The sequence below is a fragment of the Andrena cerasifolii genome, chromosome 14 (genome assembly GCF_050908995.1).
Source record: "Andrena cerasifolii isolate SP2316 chromosome 14, iyAndCera1_principal, whole genome shotgun sequence".
Lineage (NCBI taxonomy): Eukaryota > Metazoa > Arthropoda > Insecta > Hymenoptera > Andrenidae > Andrena > Andrena cerasifolii.
In genome coordinates this window covers 1375262-1392209 of record NC_135131.1, presented here as the reverse complement: position 1 = coordinate 1392209, position 16948 = coordinate 1375262, and the positions used below count along the sequence as shown (strand labels likewise).

Sequence of the window (16948 nt, the reverse complement as noted above, 5' to 3'; positions counted from 1 at the left end):
GCATGAAACTGAAACATACGGTGTCATAACGGCAACAAAGCAGAGTAGAAGTGGCAACGTTGCCGATTGTTTGGGATTTTTCTGGCGGCGAGCCTGGGACTGAGCCTCGACCTTACAACTCGTTCGCTAGGCCGTCTGCCTGTCCTTGGAGAATCGATAGCGCCATCGACTATTATTAATAATCAGAATTTTTTAATGTTTTATCATCGTTAAGTGTATCTCGGGGTTTACTCTTCACTTCTACGTACGAATGCCTCCGCACATTGTCTAGGTATGCGTGTGTAATATCGTTGCACAATGTTTCATAATTTTGTGAAACAACATTTTGAGAAACAGAGGAACTGGAAAATTGTGGTAAACTTATGCCGCAATAAAATTGTGAAACTCGATTGGAAACTTTAACATAAGTCAATCCAATTGCTACTTCTTTTTGTACTACATTCGTTCCGCGAAGATAAGTGTAAATGTCGACATCAATTATTTTTAAAATCTTTATCTCATATTCGTGTTCATTCCGCGATTTAACCGTGTAAGTTTGTAAGAAACCACTTAATGCGAAAAGAGGTATCGTGCATCAACTGACTCACTCGATGCTTGGTAACCATGATAAAAAGAATATGACTCCACTGCATGAAATATCACTAAGGTCGATAACAATTAGGGCATATTAACTATATTTAAACATGTTCCCCGCAATTTAGATACACTCGAATGTTAAAGTCCAATTTTCAATGGATTCGCGTGTTCGGTAGGTATTACAGATCATCGTCGAAATTCTATTGGACATGCATACGTAATTTCAATGAAAAAAGTGAGTAAACGTATTTCAGTTTCACATCCACGTACGAGTACAAATTTTTAAGGAATTATGGGCTACCGAGATGTGTTTTTAGGTAATTATACAAAAAATGAGTAACACACGTAAAATATCGCAAGAAACCAAAGTATGACGTGAAACGCATGAAAATATAATTCAAAATAAATGTTAGAACGCGATCTTTCTATACCAATTGAAATTAAAATGAGCAATTACTTGACATTAATTGTCAAAGTAAGACGCTGTCAAACTTTGAAAAGAAGCTTAACAAAATTTCGATTAAAAATATTCTGTAAGTAATTCTGCCTTTCCAATACCTCCTGAGTATAATAAATGAATAAGTCAACCGAACGAGTCGATTACACGTTCGAAATATTTAAAGAAATATTAAGGGCAAACAACGTAGCCTGCTAACGATATCAATTTATTTCTATCAGTAGGGGCACGCATTTTAATAGATTAGTACGTCCATATGACACGGTAAGTGGATTGGCATATACGAAAATCGATCGGCTCCGAAATAGTATGTATCGAGCACAATAAAACCGCTGCCGCTTGAACGCGGTTCACTGTCCTAATAATTCCGCATTACCCCGTTAACCGTGGCACCACTGTAACCGATATTTTCGTCCTTAATCGAATCGCTCGCTCGCTTTAAAGTTAGCCGATAATCACCGACGTGCTTCTATATTTACCCGCGCAGTTCGAAAAACGAAGCTGACGTCTCTAGAACGGAATATCAATAGCCGTTAGGGTCCTGGGAGTTATCCTGGGCGAGCAGGGGATAAAACCAGTGAAATCTGGTAATACTGGCTCTACTGGTTGGCGCAGCTGGTAAGAAAGGAACACAGAAAGGAGATACGCGCGCAGTTCTCTCGTTCCCATCGAGATTACAAGCCCGCGACGGGAAAAGAGGCGAGAGAAAGAGGATAGCAAGAAAACGGTGTACCAACCTGGTCATTGTACAACGTATACTGGGTCGGCGTGTGAGGCGGTGGATAAGGAGGCGGAAACTGCCAGACGAATTGATCAGCTGGATTTGCGGTGGCGTAGACGTTATCCTGTTCGCCAGGTGTATTATTTCCCAGATCCGTTGACGTCGTAGTCGTTGACATCTGCGTGCAACAACCCTCGTCGGGATAGGGCGGCGGGACGATCGTCGAGACCGGCGACGTTGCCGTCTGAACTACGGTCGGTTCCGGATGCACGACATTCGAATGATCCTCCCGTTTCCGCAGCTTGCTGCGGACAAGCCGAATCGCGATCATCGTTCCGTTGCTCCCCACCATCTTTCTCTTATATTTCAGGTACAGCTTCGAGAGCTTCTTGCAAACTTGTGGTGCAATTTTCGGGCTGTTTTTGTCCGACTCGTGCGAGTCGAGAACTTTAACGGTTTCAGAAGGAAAAACAGAAGCAAGCCTAACGGCAAGAAAACGCGTCTCTTCTTACGCGGAGTAAATAAAGGAATTCGCCAAGCAACGTGCTCTTCTCTCCAGTCTTTATTCTCTCTCTCTCTCTCCCGTCCCTCTCTCTCTCTCTATCTCTCTGCCTCTCCCGCAAACTTCTCTATTTCATCGTGGCTTCGCGAAGCTTTTGTTACAGGCAAACAGCGTGCCGCGCAAGAACCACTTGCTGAGCTTCGGAACGTCTCCGTTCAAGCTTCTATTCCTCTCAGCGAGCACCAAACGTTCATCGATCAACGATTCCAACGACCTTTCTCTCCGGCCCACCTTTGCCTTTACTACTTGACACTTCGTGCGAATTTCTAGCGGCTGCCCGTACGGTCACGACTGGCGGCCGACACGCTCGATGACTAGCTTCGAAAATCCTTGGTAATGAAACGCGACACTAGGCTCGCGACGGAGTTCGCAGAGCGATTTGCTTCTCTGCGTTTCAACCGAAGAAAAAAGCCACCACCCGGCTTTTCTCACTGCCGAAGGGCGTGCGAGCTGCGAGAACTCACTGGGGATCACCTTGTTCCGCTCATTTCAAAGCCAACTGAGGTCTGAGCCAGAGGATGGCGCGCGACGTTATTATATATCGTCCCGTGACATCACAAACATACGCCACTGCGATTGGAAGGCGCCGCCAGTCCCGACCAATCAGTTCGCGCACTGCGTGGAATTCGAACGGTATACTCTCGCTCGGCAGCCTTATTGTCGTCATTGTGGCGAGACGGTCGGAAAGGCCGGTTCCCCGCGACGCGAGCCGTTTCTATTTTTTTTTTTTTTTTTTTTTCGAACCAGGAACAATTTTTTCGAACAGCGTAATCGAAATCGCCGTAGCAACGCTTTTTGCATTCCAACGTTTCCACGCAGTCCTTTATTGGCGCTGCTGTCGTCTGTCCGTTGATCAATGAGAGTTCATTTGTTTCTTTTGGCGTGCGATATCTTTGGTTAATCCAAGGTCCCCGTTAGGCGACTTTTAGACCCTATCCATTAAACCGTACAGTGCGTTTCAAGTATTATATCTAATTGAAAGTTAATCTAAATGCTTTTTCCCTAGGAGGATATAAGACGCCGTATTAGATGTCGACGTATTCAATTCGCTTAGAGCTTATTGACATCTATGTGTGGAGTAAGTTTTATTCTCTCTTTGTCGTAGGAGCGAACGCTTTGACGCGATACATGTCACGGAAGAAAGTGTTTTATAAGGCTTTAAAGTTTCCGTTTGTTTCTAATTTTTGCCAAGAATCGATTCGGAATAAGTGTTGGAAAAAAACATCTGTTGAATGACGAGATATACGGGGAACGCGGAAATGGTTTTCCTTATATTTTACGTAGAATGTGAGGTTATGGACGAGAATGTTTTCATTATTCTCGTAAGATTACCTTACCGTATTACAGAATAAATATGCAAATTTGCGGCATGCCTTGCAGGCAGAGTTGGGCAAAATGTAATCTAATTACAAGTTACAAAGTACGATTAAACTGTAATTGTGTAATTGATTATACATTATTTTCTGTAATCGTTCATTTAGATAGCTGACAAAACCAAATGGCCAACTATCTAAATTAACAATTAAAAGACAATTAACAGAAAATAATGTGTAATCAATTACACAATTACAGTTTAATCATAATTTGTAATTTGTAATTAGATTACATTTTGCCCAATTCTGCCTGCAGGTGAAGAATAGTAGATAGGTTCTCATCTGCTTAAATAACTCCTTTTTTCTGAGGTTTCAAATCATATAGGCACATTTAACTTGACTTTCTTCATAGCGTGCGATATAATACAAAAATAACTAGGAATGAAAAATATTATATTTCTATTAAAAATAGGTTATGAAAGTTCCTTTGCATTTTTTAAATATGTTAGTACTATGCAATTTCATACTTTGAGCACCCCTTACTGATAAACGTTACAAAAGAATTTATTTAGCAACGTTTTTCTTTTAAATAACGAAATGAATAGAAAATCTGATTAATGGCATTTATTCAGTGCCGGCTTAAGACCTCCAAAGGCCCCAAGCGCTTAAAAGATTTTGAGGCCCCCTTATACAGGGTGATCACTTCAACGCAAAGTACAATTTCTTCAGCAATTTCGATAATTTGCCTAAAAAGTGTTTGTAAGAAAAGTCAGATTTTAAAATTCAAAATATTTCTACGGTGCCTCCTTTCTCCTGATGCATTTATTACACATCTCTTGAAGAAAACTATTGCCCAATAAAACTATGATTTCCATGCGTCCAAGGTGGCGCCCCCTTAAACAGTTTATTGCTACCCAACTCATTAAATTGGCCTGTTTCGCTAATTTGCTGTATCCTCGCAAACAATACACCTATGTACCTTGAAATTCAACCTGAAGCTAGGGTAGACGCGTGTCCAGACAGAACAGGAGTAGTCGGATGGGTGTATCGCGTGGTCTATTTAATTAGTATCTATTCCTGTCCTGTTGGGTGTGTACATGTTGCGGCAACATTACAGAACTACCTGAACCAACAAGACACGTTACGTTTACCTGATGCTCACGCGGACGCGTTCAATATTTAAGAATTCGAGAAGAGTGTGCAATTCAACCGTGTCTTATGATAGAGCTAACGGGACTTCTTCGTGTATTTTTCAGAGGCGGATTAACATGTGAACAAACCACCCTGCCAACAGTGCTGCACTCTGCGTACCCATGGAGTTACATTATCTTTTCCATCAGTTATTTTCGTGGAAGTAAATTATTAACAGATACATGTATAAGTAGAAACACAATGACTAACACTTCCGTTCTTCGCAACTGATAAAATTCCACTTTCTTCCTCTCGCCCTATCACCACCAGCCGCCGTACACATACATTATTAATGCTTATTGATGCCACTCTAGTTTTCTCAGGTATCGCGATTAAAGTTGACTCATCGCATCATTCAATATCTGTCCTGTAATACGCACACTGATAAACATTACTGTGCGTTTCGCACCGGGAATCCACGGGTTGCGCGTCTTTATTTATAACCAATGAAAACAGAAAGACGAATCTATTTCGAATAGTCCTTCTTGCTCCGAGCCGAACTGGCATTACGAAATGTTTACGTGCATTTAAAAAAAAAACGCTAAAATACAGGGTCGAGAGGGAGAGAGCGCAAACAATAATAATGGATATAACTGCCGCGATAAGTGAACAATGGTGGACAGAGGAGTGCGCACTGTGTGCTTCGCATCTGAAGCACACGTAGCGCCTAAACGTGCTGACGACGTTGGGAATAAAAAAGAAGGCTTCCCACGTTCATTATTGTAATCCCAGCGTCCCGTTCGCAAAGAACTGTATTAATTTCCGCAAACCGACGAAATCCACTCCGCCGCGGAGGACGGTTGAACTTCTGGCACCATCAGCGGACCAAAAATTGAATAGCTCTCAACTTTCCGACACCTGACCAAGCCGCGATTAATTTCGGATTTTGCCTCGCATTGGCTGGCCCGTGCACGCGTGGAATCGGCCACGGATATCTGGCGTCCAATTCGTCGCCGATCGGAGAAACGTTACGGTTTAGGAGGCTTGTAAAAAAATGAGACTGAAACCGGAGCACTCGCGTGTCGCGTGGCATCGGTCGGGCGGTGAGAACAACGCACATGCGCCACGGACTTATCCGGACGGAAATAGAGATAAAAAGCAATGTGCGCGGCGGTTGCTAATGTCGGTTCACTAACTCCTCCGTTGATTTTCTTTTCAAGGAATCCCGCCGATTTGGCCGCCTCGCCAGACGAATTTCCAACGAATCTGTCCCGCTTTAGAGAACGCGAGTTTAGACGCTTTCCATTGGGTAGTTAAACAGCCGACTGCGTCGCGTTTCATTCCCGTTCAATGATGACGTTAGTGCACGCGAGAACGTTCCACTGACATTGGGTAAATTTCAGCGTTAGTAGGAAATAACAAAGTGCGGCTGGCGAGTCACGAGCACTGAGGTATAAGTAACATTTAGCTCGCTTTGCCACAGTGCAACGGGTAATAAATTTTATTCCCCTTTCTAAATTAGGTTTGCGGTGGGAGTAAGAGTTTTAGGGGGATGGTTAACTACTTAGATGCTTCGGTATGAAGTATTTACTGTCCAGTAATTGTTTGTGCTTGTTGGAAATTGTGGGTAAATAGTGTGTGATTTATGTTCTATGTAATGTTGCAATGGAAATGTGAAATTTAGCACACAATTTGCAATGGAATGCTGGTGTACTGAAAACTGACAAATAAAGCTGTAGAATTTTCTCTTTCGTTTGTTATTCACCGGCCAGATAAGGGAAGTAGTTCCAAAGGGATCAATTTTAATCTCTCCGATTCTGATTCAGCGATTCTTCGAAGGTATTAATTACTTTTGTTCGAGGTAAACTTAAGCAGACTATTAGGTAGTATGACTGAAGAATATTAGTAAGAACAGACGTTTAAAAGAAGTTAAAAATGAAGCAATAAAATTTGGAGCAACTTTTTTGGGGGGAATTAATTACAAGGAAATGAATACAAATTATGACTAGTACTTTTGGGTAATGTTTATTAATACTATAAACTGTAAAAAAATATATTTTTATTATATTAATATTTTTATGTTTAAATTATGTTAATATTTATTATTATATATATATATAATATATTAATATATATTTATTACAAGGAAATGAATACAAATTATGACTAGTACTTTTGGGTAATATTTATTAATACTATAAACTGTAAAAAAATATATTTTTATTATATTAATATTTTTATGTTTAAATTATGTTAATATTTTTTATTATATTGTAATATTTTTTATAATATTTTTTATTATATTGACAGTGCTACAATCGTCTCACGTGTGAGCATTTTTCTGTGGTTTTGCAGTGATTGTAAAAACTCGGAGATTCACAACGACTTGAAATTTGTATAGCATGTTCAAAATATATTCCCTTCTGCACGGAACTGAATCTCAACATTAATCTGTAGGCATTCTAGTTTCCGAGATAAAAAAGAGATATCTATGTCCCTCGAAAATCGACATTCATCGTAAAAATCGCCTTCTCCTAGTCGCTATTTTCATAATTTTGGTCAATTTCTTTTTTCCGGGAGAAACATATTCCAAGGACTTTATTTTTAAGCTCAATACCAGTGCAAAACCAAAGACACTTTTTCTGTAACACTCTATAATCAACCTCGTGTGGCGCCACTTGTAAAATAGATATGCATAAAAAATATACAGTTTTTTTACTCTGCGTGATAGTAATAAACATTGTGCAAAAGGAAAAGCCTGTGACAGCTTTCATCTCCTTCTAATTAATTCGCCAAAAATACCTGATTTTCGAGCGATTTCGCTGCCTGAATGAATCATCAGAAAGTATTTAGGAGCTCACAAAATTGATTGTGACATAAAATAAAATCTTACTATATGTACAGGGTCATCCCTTAAAACTGCAACCTATGCGCGCGCGAACAGGTAAAGTATGGGGGAAGTATGTATCTGTTTCTCCCTTGCACTAGTGGGACCGTCGCCGGCCGGACATTGGAACGGCAGCCTTAAACCGACCTTAAATTGACCTTAAGGGTACCTCAAAATCTTTCAATAGCTTGGGGTCTCTAAAGGTCTTAATCTAGCTCTGCATTATATTACTATACAGGATCATCCGTTAAAACTGCAACCTACGCGCGCGCGAACAGGTGAAATGGCAACTGCGCCTCACGGACGCATTCCACTACAACCGTGCACCGGCCCCGCGTCCGGAGAGCTACCAGCGACCGCTGGACAGCAGTGATGCCCGAACTTCGAGAATTTTAGGATGGGCTCTTTCAAATTAATCGAGGCGCGCCCTCCGCTTTTATGATCGGTTTACTGCTCGCACCCCGGATTACTGTTATAAGACTTGAAAACAATGTCGTCTGGTCTCGTACCCGTCTCAATTTCAAAAACTTTAGCTACGACAGGGTTCACCGCGGCACTATACCCCTGTACGGAGAGATTTTTCGCCACCTGCGTGTAAAAGCCACAATAATGGCGCATCGTTCCAAAAAAAAGACATTAACGGAAGCCGGTATAGGTGTGGCGTTGAGTAACTAAAAGGTTAAAACATTCAGACACAAAAATTGTAGAAAAGAAATTCAAACACCGCTACAATCAAAGCCACGTCCCATTAGCTACCCCTTACGTCTGATCTAGGTATACACTGCATTAAGGATAAAATCATAAAAAAGAAATCCAGAACAATAGATTCTGAGGTCTGCAGAACTAACACATAATTGAATAAAAATTTAATTTCTCAATTTATGAAAGTAATGATACAGAAACAACTAGCCTATTGTTTACCAACACCATGAATTTTAAAAAGAGCATTAAATACAGTATCAAATAAACAGTTTGCAAAAGTTTTTCACAACAATTATGATCACAAAATTGATAAAAGAAAAATTAAGTAAACGAAAAATATTTTAAATTATCCATCATTGAGAGGGAATAATTTTTCCCCATTTTACGGCGCAAATTGCATTCCGATATCTCTTATAGTTCAAAAGTTATACGAAAAAGGCCCCAAATTCTTCAACCCGGGCCGGGAAATTTCAAACAGCTCTTTGCGACGTTAATTTGAAAGGGACCAACCTAAAATTGTCGAAGCTCGGGCATCATTACTGTCCACCGGTCGCTGGCAACCCTTCGGACGTCGGGCCGGTGCATGGTTGGAGTAGAATGCGTCCGTGCGGCGCTGTTGCCATTTTACCTGTTCGCGCGCGCGTGGGTTGCAGTTTTAACGGATGACCCTGTATAGGGTGATCACTTCAATGCAATGTACGAATTCTTATTCAATGTACGAGTCATTTCCGATAATTTGACTAAAAAGTGTTTTTAACAAGAGTTAGATTTTAAAATTCAGAAAATTTCTATGGTGCCTCCCCTTCTCCTTATACCCTAAGCACGTGCGCGTTTTGCTTATTGGTTAATCCAGCACTGTGATATATTGTATTAAGGGGTTATTCACAGTCAACATGGTAAAAAATTGCGATTTCTTGATTTCGTCATTTTGGAGGCATTTCTACTGTATGAGTTTGGAATAGATGATTCTGTGTAAGATAAGAAACAAATATCTAATTTTCATGTACACTGCATTTGAAACTTTAATCGCGTTTTTCTCAAAACGAATTTATTGATCACGATGACCACGATTTCTCGAAAATCGCTCGATCAATCTTTCTGCAACTTTGCAGGCTTGTTCTAGGCATAGAAATCTAGTCCTGAATCGAAAGATTTGCTTTTCCAATGCGTAGTTTTTAAACAATTACAAACCAGTGTTTTTTGTACGAAAATCGACCATTTCATTTAAACATCCGCCATTTTGTCCCAGATTAATATTTCATAAAAAGGAACGATTAACTACTAGATAAATTAATACACTAACTAAATCTTTTTTGTTTTTTCACCGCAAAACACCTTTCCAAAAAGAGCGTTCCGGAAATCGACCGTAACTTAAAAAAAAATAAATATTTTTGCACCAGAATATAATACAAAGACTTGTTAAAATGTTCTTTACCAAAATATACAAATCTTTGTACAAAAATAGGCACACTTCTTCGAATACGTTGCCAAAAAATCGTTCTTTTTTTACCTGCAGACTGCGAACAACCCCTTAAGCCATAAATAATTTTATATCATGGGATACGTCCCTAAATGTGTAATCAGCCAGTCTCATAATAAGTGAAATACATAATAAGAAAGACAAAGTAACGCGAAAAGTAGATTAGGTGCTATTTTCAGTTACATCAGATTTTACTGGAACAGCCACCATTGCCACTTTCTATGCATGAGGGAATAACGTGACCGCAAACAAATGAGCTGCAAAATAAGCTTCGCTGTTTTAAATATAGAAAGACTTTTCTACATTTGCGTGACCACCTGAATACTATACATGCCCACATATGTACATATGTGTATACACCTACGACCAGTGGCGCACTCAGGATTTAATCTTGGGGGGAGCCGAGTTGAACGGATAAAAATAGTTCTAATGCAAATTCAATAAAATTCATTAGGTGATTATAAAAATTTATTAATAGAATACAAAAAATCCAGTTTTCTTTTCGTTTTACAAAGCCCCCTCTGTGGGAGGTACCAGGGCCTCTTCAACCCCTCCCCCACCCCTTTGGGTGCGCCACTACCTACGACACTCTACTATCTATTGAGAAATGAGCGAATGTAAAACCCAGTGTTTCAATATGCATATTATATCGTTGGAAGGAAAGAACAATGTCTTTTCACCGAAAATACGGAATTGTGGGTGAACAGTAGTGACAGAAAAATGTATTCACACATCCTGGTCTCTTGATTTGAACGATAAGTTTTTATACAACATCCAAGAGTAAGAACTTTCAGGAAATATATGAGCCGTTTTTTTTTTTAAAGTGGTATAATTCCATTTATTTATACATTGAGATGTTTAAGGGTTTGCGTTTGAATCAACTTAAAAATATTGGCAAACGTTAATCAGTTCGGGTAATGTTTTTAAAACTGTAAACTTGTTAAATTTTAGTATGCAATAATAATTAATAAAAATGATAAAGAATGTAAACGATTTTTTAGCTATAAATGGACTTATACTCCATATCTCAATAATGACGTATTGTGAAAAATATAACGAATAGTAGTTTTAAATTTATATTTTAATTGAAGTTGGCTTTTCTGAAATGTATTTTTTAATGTCAAAAATAATAATTAAAATGGAGACATGTAAGTAAACGAATAATCGAGATTATTAAGAAATAATTTCAGTTATATTATAATGAATTTATAAATAAGCAAGTATAAAAAGTAAATTACTTTGTTAAGATAACTAGTAATAACAAACTTATTCATACTTCAATCTTATTTCTCTTTTATACTTAGCATAGTGAAGTATTTATGGTGAATAGGAGGTATGTAAGGCAGTAAACTCATCATATCTCTATATTTCTCTCTTGCTATAGGTCTGGGAGTTGTATCCAGTGGTAACCCAATAATTTTGCTATATCTGACTAACAAGGGAACATCCCAAACCCGAAAATTCAAAAAATTCTGAAACTTTGTGAATATGTAGGGAATTTCCTCCTGATTACAACGGAATTTTTGTTTGCTGCCCAAATTCACTCTAAGGGGGTGTAATTGACCCCTGAAGATCCGGTTATTTTCCGATTTTGTGTTATAATTCGTGAACTGTAAAATATTTTTTTTACCAAATGATAGATCTAATTAAAAGAAGTAACTTCTGTCTTGAAACTTTTTTCCTATCTCTTACAGTTCCCGACTTATAACACAAAATCGGAAAATAGCCGAATTTTCAGGGGCTAATTTCACCCCCTTCGAGTGAATTTGGGCAGCAAACAAAAATTGCGTTGTAACCAGGAAGAAATCCCCAACATATTCACAAAGTTTCAGAATTTTTTGAATTTTCGGGTTCGGGATCTTCCCTTGTAAGACTACCATTAAAATATTAACTAATTTTTTCCGGAAAATGTACATATACCACTTTAAAAAAACGGCACATATATTTTATTACAATTATATTATTATTAAAAATGTTCATATCCCGATTCGCATATAAAAATATTTCTTTTACTTTCATATTAAATTGAAGCAGTAGATAGAAAAAAAGTGGCTTATAAAATATAGCATTCCATTTAAAAAAAAAAGCTAACCGTTTTATATAATTAATCCTTCCCAATTGAATAAAACTATTAATAAAACGAAGCAATGCAACATTTTGATGAAAGTTTAAGTATAACAAAAATATTTCACGAGATATGTTAGGTGGAACACCCTGTATAAAGTTTTCAATCTATAGTTTTACATGAAGTGTTACCTATTGGGTGAAATGAAGGAACCAGGATTCTATCACTGCAGCATTTGTTATTGACAGGAAACATGAGCTCTCCACTTGTTTAAGAAATTACCTTCTGTAAATTAATAAAGCTACGTAATTTTGCTTCGCAGAGAACGTAACAGTTGTGAGAAGCCGTTGAATAAGTGAAACGATTAGAATCGATAATTTGATAATACCTACTAATGCTACGAATTAGTAATGGTCATGTTTATTTTTGGTTCCTCGATACATAGAACACACAAGTTGTCAGACGTTATTATCACTCGTAATTAAGTTGTATCGATACGGTAATCTGCTGATTCCACGACCAGGTTTTTCAGTTATTAGATAATTGAGCGATACCTACTTACGCGGCCGGAAATCCCGCATTAGCCAACGTGATGAAGTGTAGTGAACATTTAAAAACAAACACTAATGCCTGCGTCCTTTTAATCTGCTAAGTGTTGGGTCTAATTGTGTAAAGTTTTCACTATTCGAAATACGAATATTGTGGTATGAAAAAATTGCGATTCGACATTAATCAAATCCTCGTGATTCGACTTATCGGATATGATCCTAATCAGGGCCCGCGGAACCCATTATGGAAGTTATGCGCCGCATAAAGGCTAAAAAAAACTATATTGCACGCTAATAATAAAGGAATCCAACTCCCACATAAACCAAATGTAAAACGTAATTTTTTTTTAGTCCGTAAAGGCAAAACATATTAAATAAAAAACAGGTGCAAAAAAAAACAGCGGCCGTAGCCGTGATGGAAAACACCGGTTCTCGTTAGATCACCGAAGTTAAGCATCACGGACGGTGTACTGAGGAATGATGGGTGACCACCGGGACCCCCCACCCACACCCCACCCCACTCCTTTTTTCCCGTGCGCTGCTGCTGCTGGGACCCGAAGGAGAGAGGAGGGGGAAAAATGGGACTATAGTAAGTAGAGTAGTTCGTTAAAACACAGGAAAATAATAAAAAAAAAATGCAAAAATTAGGGTCCTCCAAATTGGGGTCTCAGAAATTTTCCTGCTCGAGGGCGTCAATGGGTCCTCGCACCGACCCTGATCCGAATATTAAATACGAATACTGAGAGCAGAAATCATTTTCATGCAAGCTGGTATCAATTTTCACAGTAAATATATAGTAGAAAAGTGTATGAACTACAATAGAAGCTTATTATCTTGCATTTCTGCTAAGAAGCGGTTTAAGCGCGTGAATGACCGAAACAGCTTTTCTCTATTTAATTCAAATTATTTGCCTAACAGAAGAAACATTCCAGTGTTTGCATATGCGAGCACATCGCTAATTCTAATTTAGTATTCCAGTACTTCGTGAGTATTACCCTAGGGTTTATTAGAGTCAGATTAAATTCTGAATCCTGCATGTGCTCGCGCATTATGTACTTGTTACAGTATTATTCTCTGCACAAGGAGATCCCAGTGTATTAATGGACGTCAGCTGTTTAATGATGAAGCAGATACTACTCGGAATATTTAATATTACCAAGAAATATCTCTTTATGAATACCGTGTATGCTTCAGGAAAACCAGACAGATAAGGCGAGATACAAAAAAGAATACTCTTTAGCGCAATTAAAAAGTGTCGCAATCAATTTTCCTGGATGCGATACCTGTGCGCAGCTCGCACAAGTGAAATGAACGAAAACGCGAAAAGAAAAATATTTTTACCGAGTGCGGTGCCGATGCACCGGGAAACCTTTTCGCGTAATCTCGATCGCATACGATGCCGCCGACCAGGAAAACTTACAGGCGGGTAAAACCGAGATAAAATCCTTTATTGGGATTTACAGCGAAATTCCCTTACGGATTATCGGATTTCCGCGTTTCATTCACGCGAGTTCGCACGTGAGCTCCGTATCTACGATTCACAGCCATCTAGATTTCTAGAATCCAGTCAGAGATAGCTTAGGTCTCTATCTGCCATTCAGCAGAAGAATATTAATACTGATTGGAAAGCTAGAATGACAATTTGTTTAAATGCTGAAATTTTATAGTCTGCTTGGGTACGAATTGTACGTAAAAGATTGGCTGCTGCGTATACTGTAGGCAGATGAATAGTGACAATATAGATATTTGAATACCACCGTTGAATTAGAAAATAAAGGGAAATGTATGAAATAAGATTTATTCAGGCAGTTTGGGAAAATGAAAATGCTGTGTGTAAGTATTTCTGTCAAAGTACTGCTTTGTAATTATTAGGGGACATCGATACTACTTTTAATGGACCTACTATACATAGTACTTAAGGAGGCTCGATACCGGAGAAAAAGTAATGAGAAATCTTTGAAAAGTGTTTTAATCTAACGTTCAATGTGTAGTCCGCATTGTGTGAAAATTTCAAGTCGATTGACGGCACGGTTTTTGAAAAAATTTAAATCAAAGTTGCGCTATTATACACAGGCTGTTATGGGAGAAGCGATACAATTTCTATAAAATGTTACACAGAGTCTTTAAAAATAGTGAGAAAGTCCTAAAAAATGTTGCATTGAAAAGCTTAAGTATTCCTATGAAATTCTAAAAAAAAAAATCAGACATGAACTCTACGGTTTATTACATAATTGAATAAATAGGCAGCAATGTGTTCGTATTTTTGGAACTGCCTGAAGGGACTGTTTGAAACGTGGCAACGCTGTACACCGGGTAGTCATATATACAATGTATACTTGTGCAAAGGATACAGTACAAATTTAAAAAAAAAAACACTACCAAGCTGTAAATATGTATTTAGTAATTTAGACGCCACAAGTGTGAGATGGAAAGAGAAAAAAAGATGGACGCAAAGCGACGTTGCCACATTTCACTCGCATATTTTACGCTACTTTTAATGAAAATATTGTGCTTCTAGCTGCATTAAACATAATTTTTGTTTAATTGAATTCCAAAACAAAATATGTAGTAATAATTTTATTAGGAATAGACATGTAAATAAAATTTTCGTCTACATAATTTTTTTTATCTAAGATTGGTAGTACTGCAGAGCTCCCATGTACAGTAATCGCGCGTTATGAGTCCGTTTTTTCCGCCCGTTGAGAGTCCGGCGACTATCCCCACCATTTCTTGGAAGCCTGCGGTCGAGAGTGAGAGAACCCGATAACGAGCGAGAGGACACGAAAGAGTCGACAAAGCCACTGGCCGCGCGGAATCATGTCTGTAACCCACTGTGAGCCCATCGCCAGCCCCGTTCGTCGAGCTCATAACGGGGATTTACTGTACTGAGGTGGTCATTGGGTGGTTAAGGGCGTAGGTTACCCTCAACAGCCCAAAATCAGGGCCTTCCTCCTACGCATATTCTGAAGTAATAAATGAGTATAGAGATAATTTTTGTTTTAATTTTTAATCGTCATTTCGTTGACTTTAATGCACAAAAAGAAAATTTTAAATATATTTACAGGAAAGAAAGTTACAAATATAAATGTGAGTCTGATGGTGAACACGATTCCGAACAGGTGAATTACTTAAAGCACACAGTAAAGGCATTTTTATAACCTGTGAGACAGTCTCAACAAATTAATACAATTTTTATATTGATGTATATGATTTTATCCTTTTTTTTTGTAGGGAAAATATTTTTTATCTTTTTTTTAAGAATTTATATTGAAAATGTGATCAACCCACATTGTGGGGAATAGTTTCCTGCACCTCCCTGTAAATTTTCATTCAAATCGTTGGAGCGGTTGTCGAGATTTTATGTTCATAGTTTTGGAAAACGTAGTTTCCGGGAAATCGCGTTTAAAGTTGGACATCGTTATCCGATCTCGTATGCAGGCTCGTACATTTTTTACTGTAATTCCTTTAATTTTCGGAATTTCGGGGCCCGGTTGCGCTTAAAATACGTAGAAAAGATGTAGCTAGCTGAATATGTAAAAAATATGTTTTTAGAAAATTTTGAGGGTAACCTACACCCTTAAAATGATGGCGAATTTAGCCTTCTATTATTATGAAAGGAATTTAATAATGTAAATGAAGGTATTACGAAATTAAGACGTCCAACAATTTTGAAAAATTATTTGGAGTTTGTGTTGCAGGTAAACAACTATTATGTTCACATCACATCTTGGATTTAAAATGTAAAAATTCAGTGGGTTTCCCTTGAATTCTAAATCCATTTAGTCTGAAAAGTTATATCAATTACTGAACAAAATACTTTGAATAGAAAAATTGCATTTGACGAAATCATATAAATGCTTCCCTATATCTTCCTCTTTATTATCAAATTCAAAGAAAGTTAAGTGCTTCAGTGCCAGTTATCCACTCTATAAAGCAGAAAATTCGTTTCCTTCGTTACCGTTATTTACTGGGGAAATTTACTTACGCTATTCAATTGCTACATTTCACTTATGCGCGGCAAACATGCGAGTCGAGTTTCATCTCTGCATTTTCACATTTGAAGGTGCGACACAGTTGCAGTTGCACTCTCCATATTACCCTCGCAATCGAAACCGCGATTCATGAAATTAGAAACTGTGCTCTGTGAACCAGCTGCCAATTCTCCCCGCGGAGGGTAATAGTATTTGATGAGATAGGGAATTCTGAGCAATTTTGCCAATCGTGGATGTGGAATATATTTTGCAAGGTGCAGGGTAAGTGGGCCAAGTTATGCAGAAACCTCAAAATGACAAAAAATTAGTTGAACACAGTGCAGACCCCATAATTTTGTGATTTTTATTTTGCAAAAAATTACCAACCCATAGAGCAACTCTTACATTTTACAATTATTATTAAGACTACCAAGCCATAGTTCCATTTTAGGCTTAAAAGACAAAAACTACAGAAAGTTTAAAATAATATTAAGTATGCTACTGACTATTAAATAACCCATTAAAAAACCTTGTA

The 16948-nt window shown here is 38.1% G+C and overlaps 1 protein-coding gene and 1 long non-coding RNA gene across 5 annotated transcripts in view; one reads left to right on the top strand and one right to left on the bottom strand.

The window, feature by feature from the left end:
• LOC143376232 (uncharacterized) overlaps positions 1 to 16948 on the bottom strand; it is a 379865-nt gene that overhangs the window by 5024 nt on the left and 357893 nt on the right. For all 4 annotated transcript variants that reach the window (XM_076826350.1, XM_076826351.1, XM_076826352.1 and 1 more), the window contains one exon: positions 1771 to 2059. In XM_076826350.1, coding sequence (XP_076682465.1) covers positions 1771 to 2059 — 289 coding nt within the window. The remainder of the gene's footprint in view (positions 1 to 1770; positions 2060 to 16948) is intronic.
• LOC143376248 (uncharacterized) lies at positions 6010 to 6505 on the top strand. The gene is made up of 2 exons (XR_013087060.1): positions 6010 to 6211; positions 6283 to 6505. It is a non-coding gene; the product is annotated as an uncharacterized LOC143376248 (long non-coding RNA).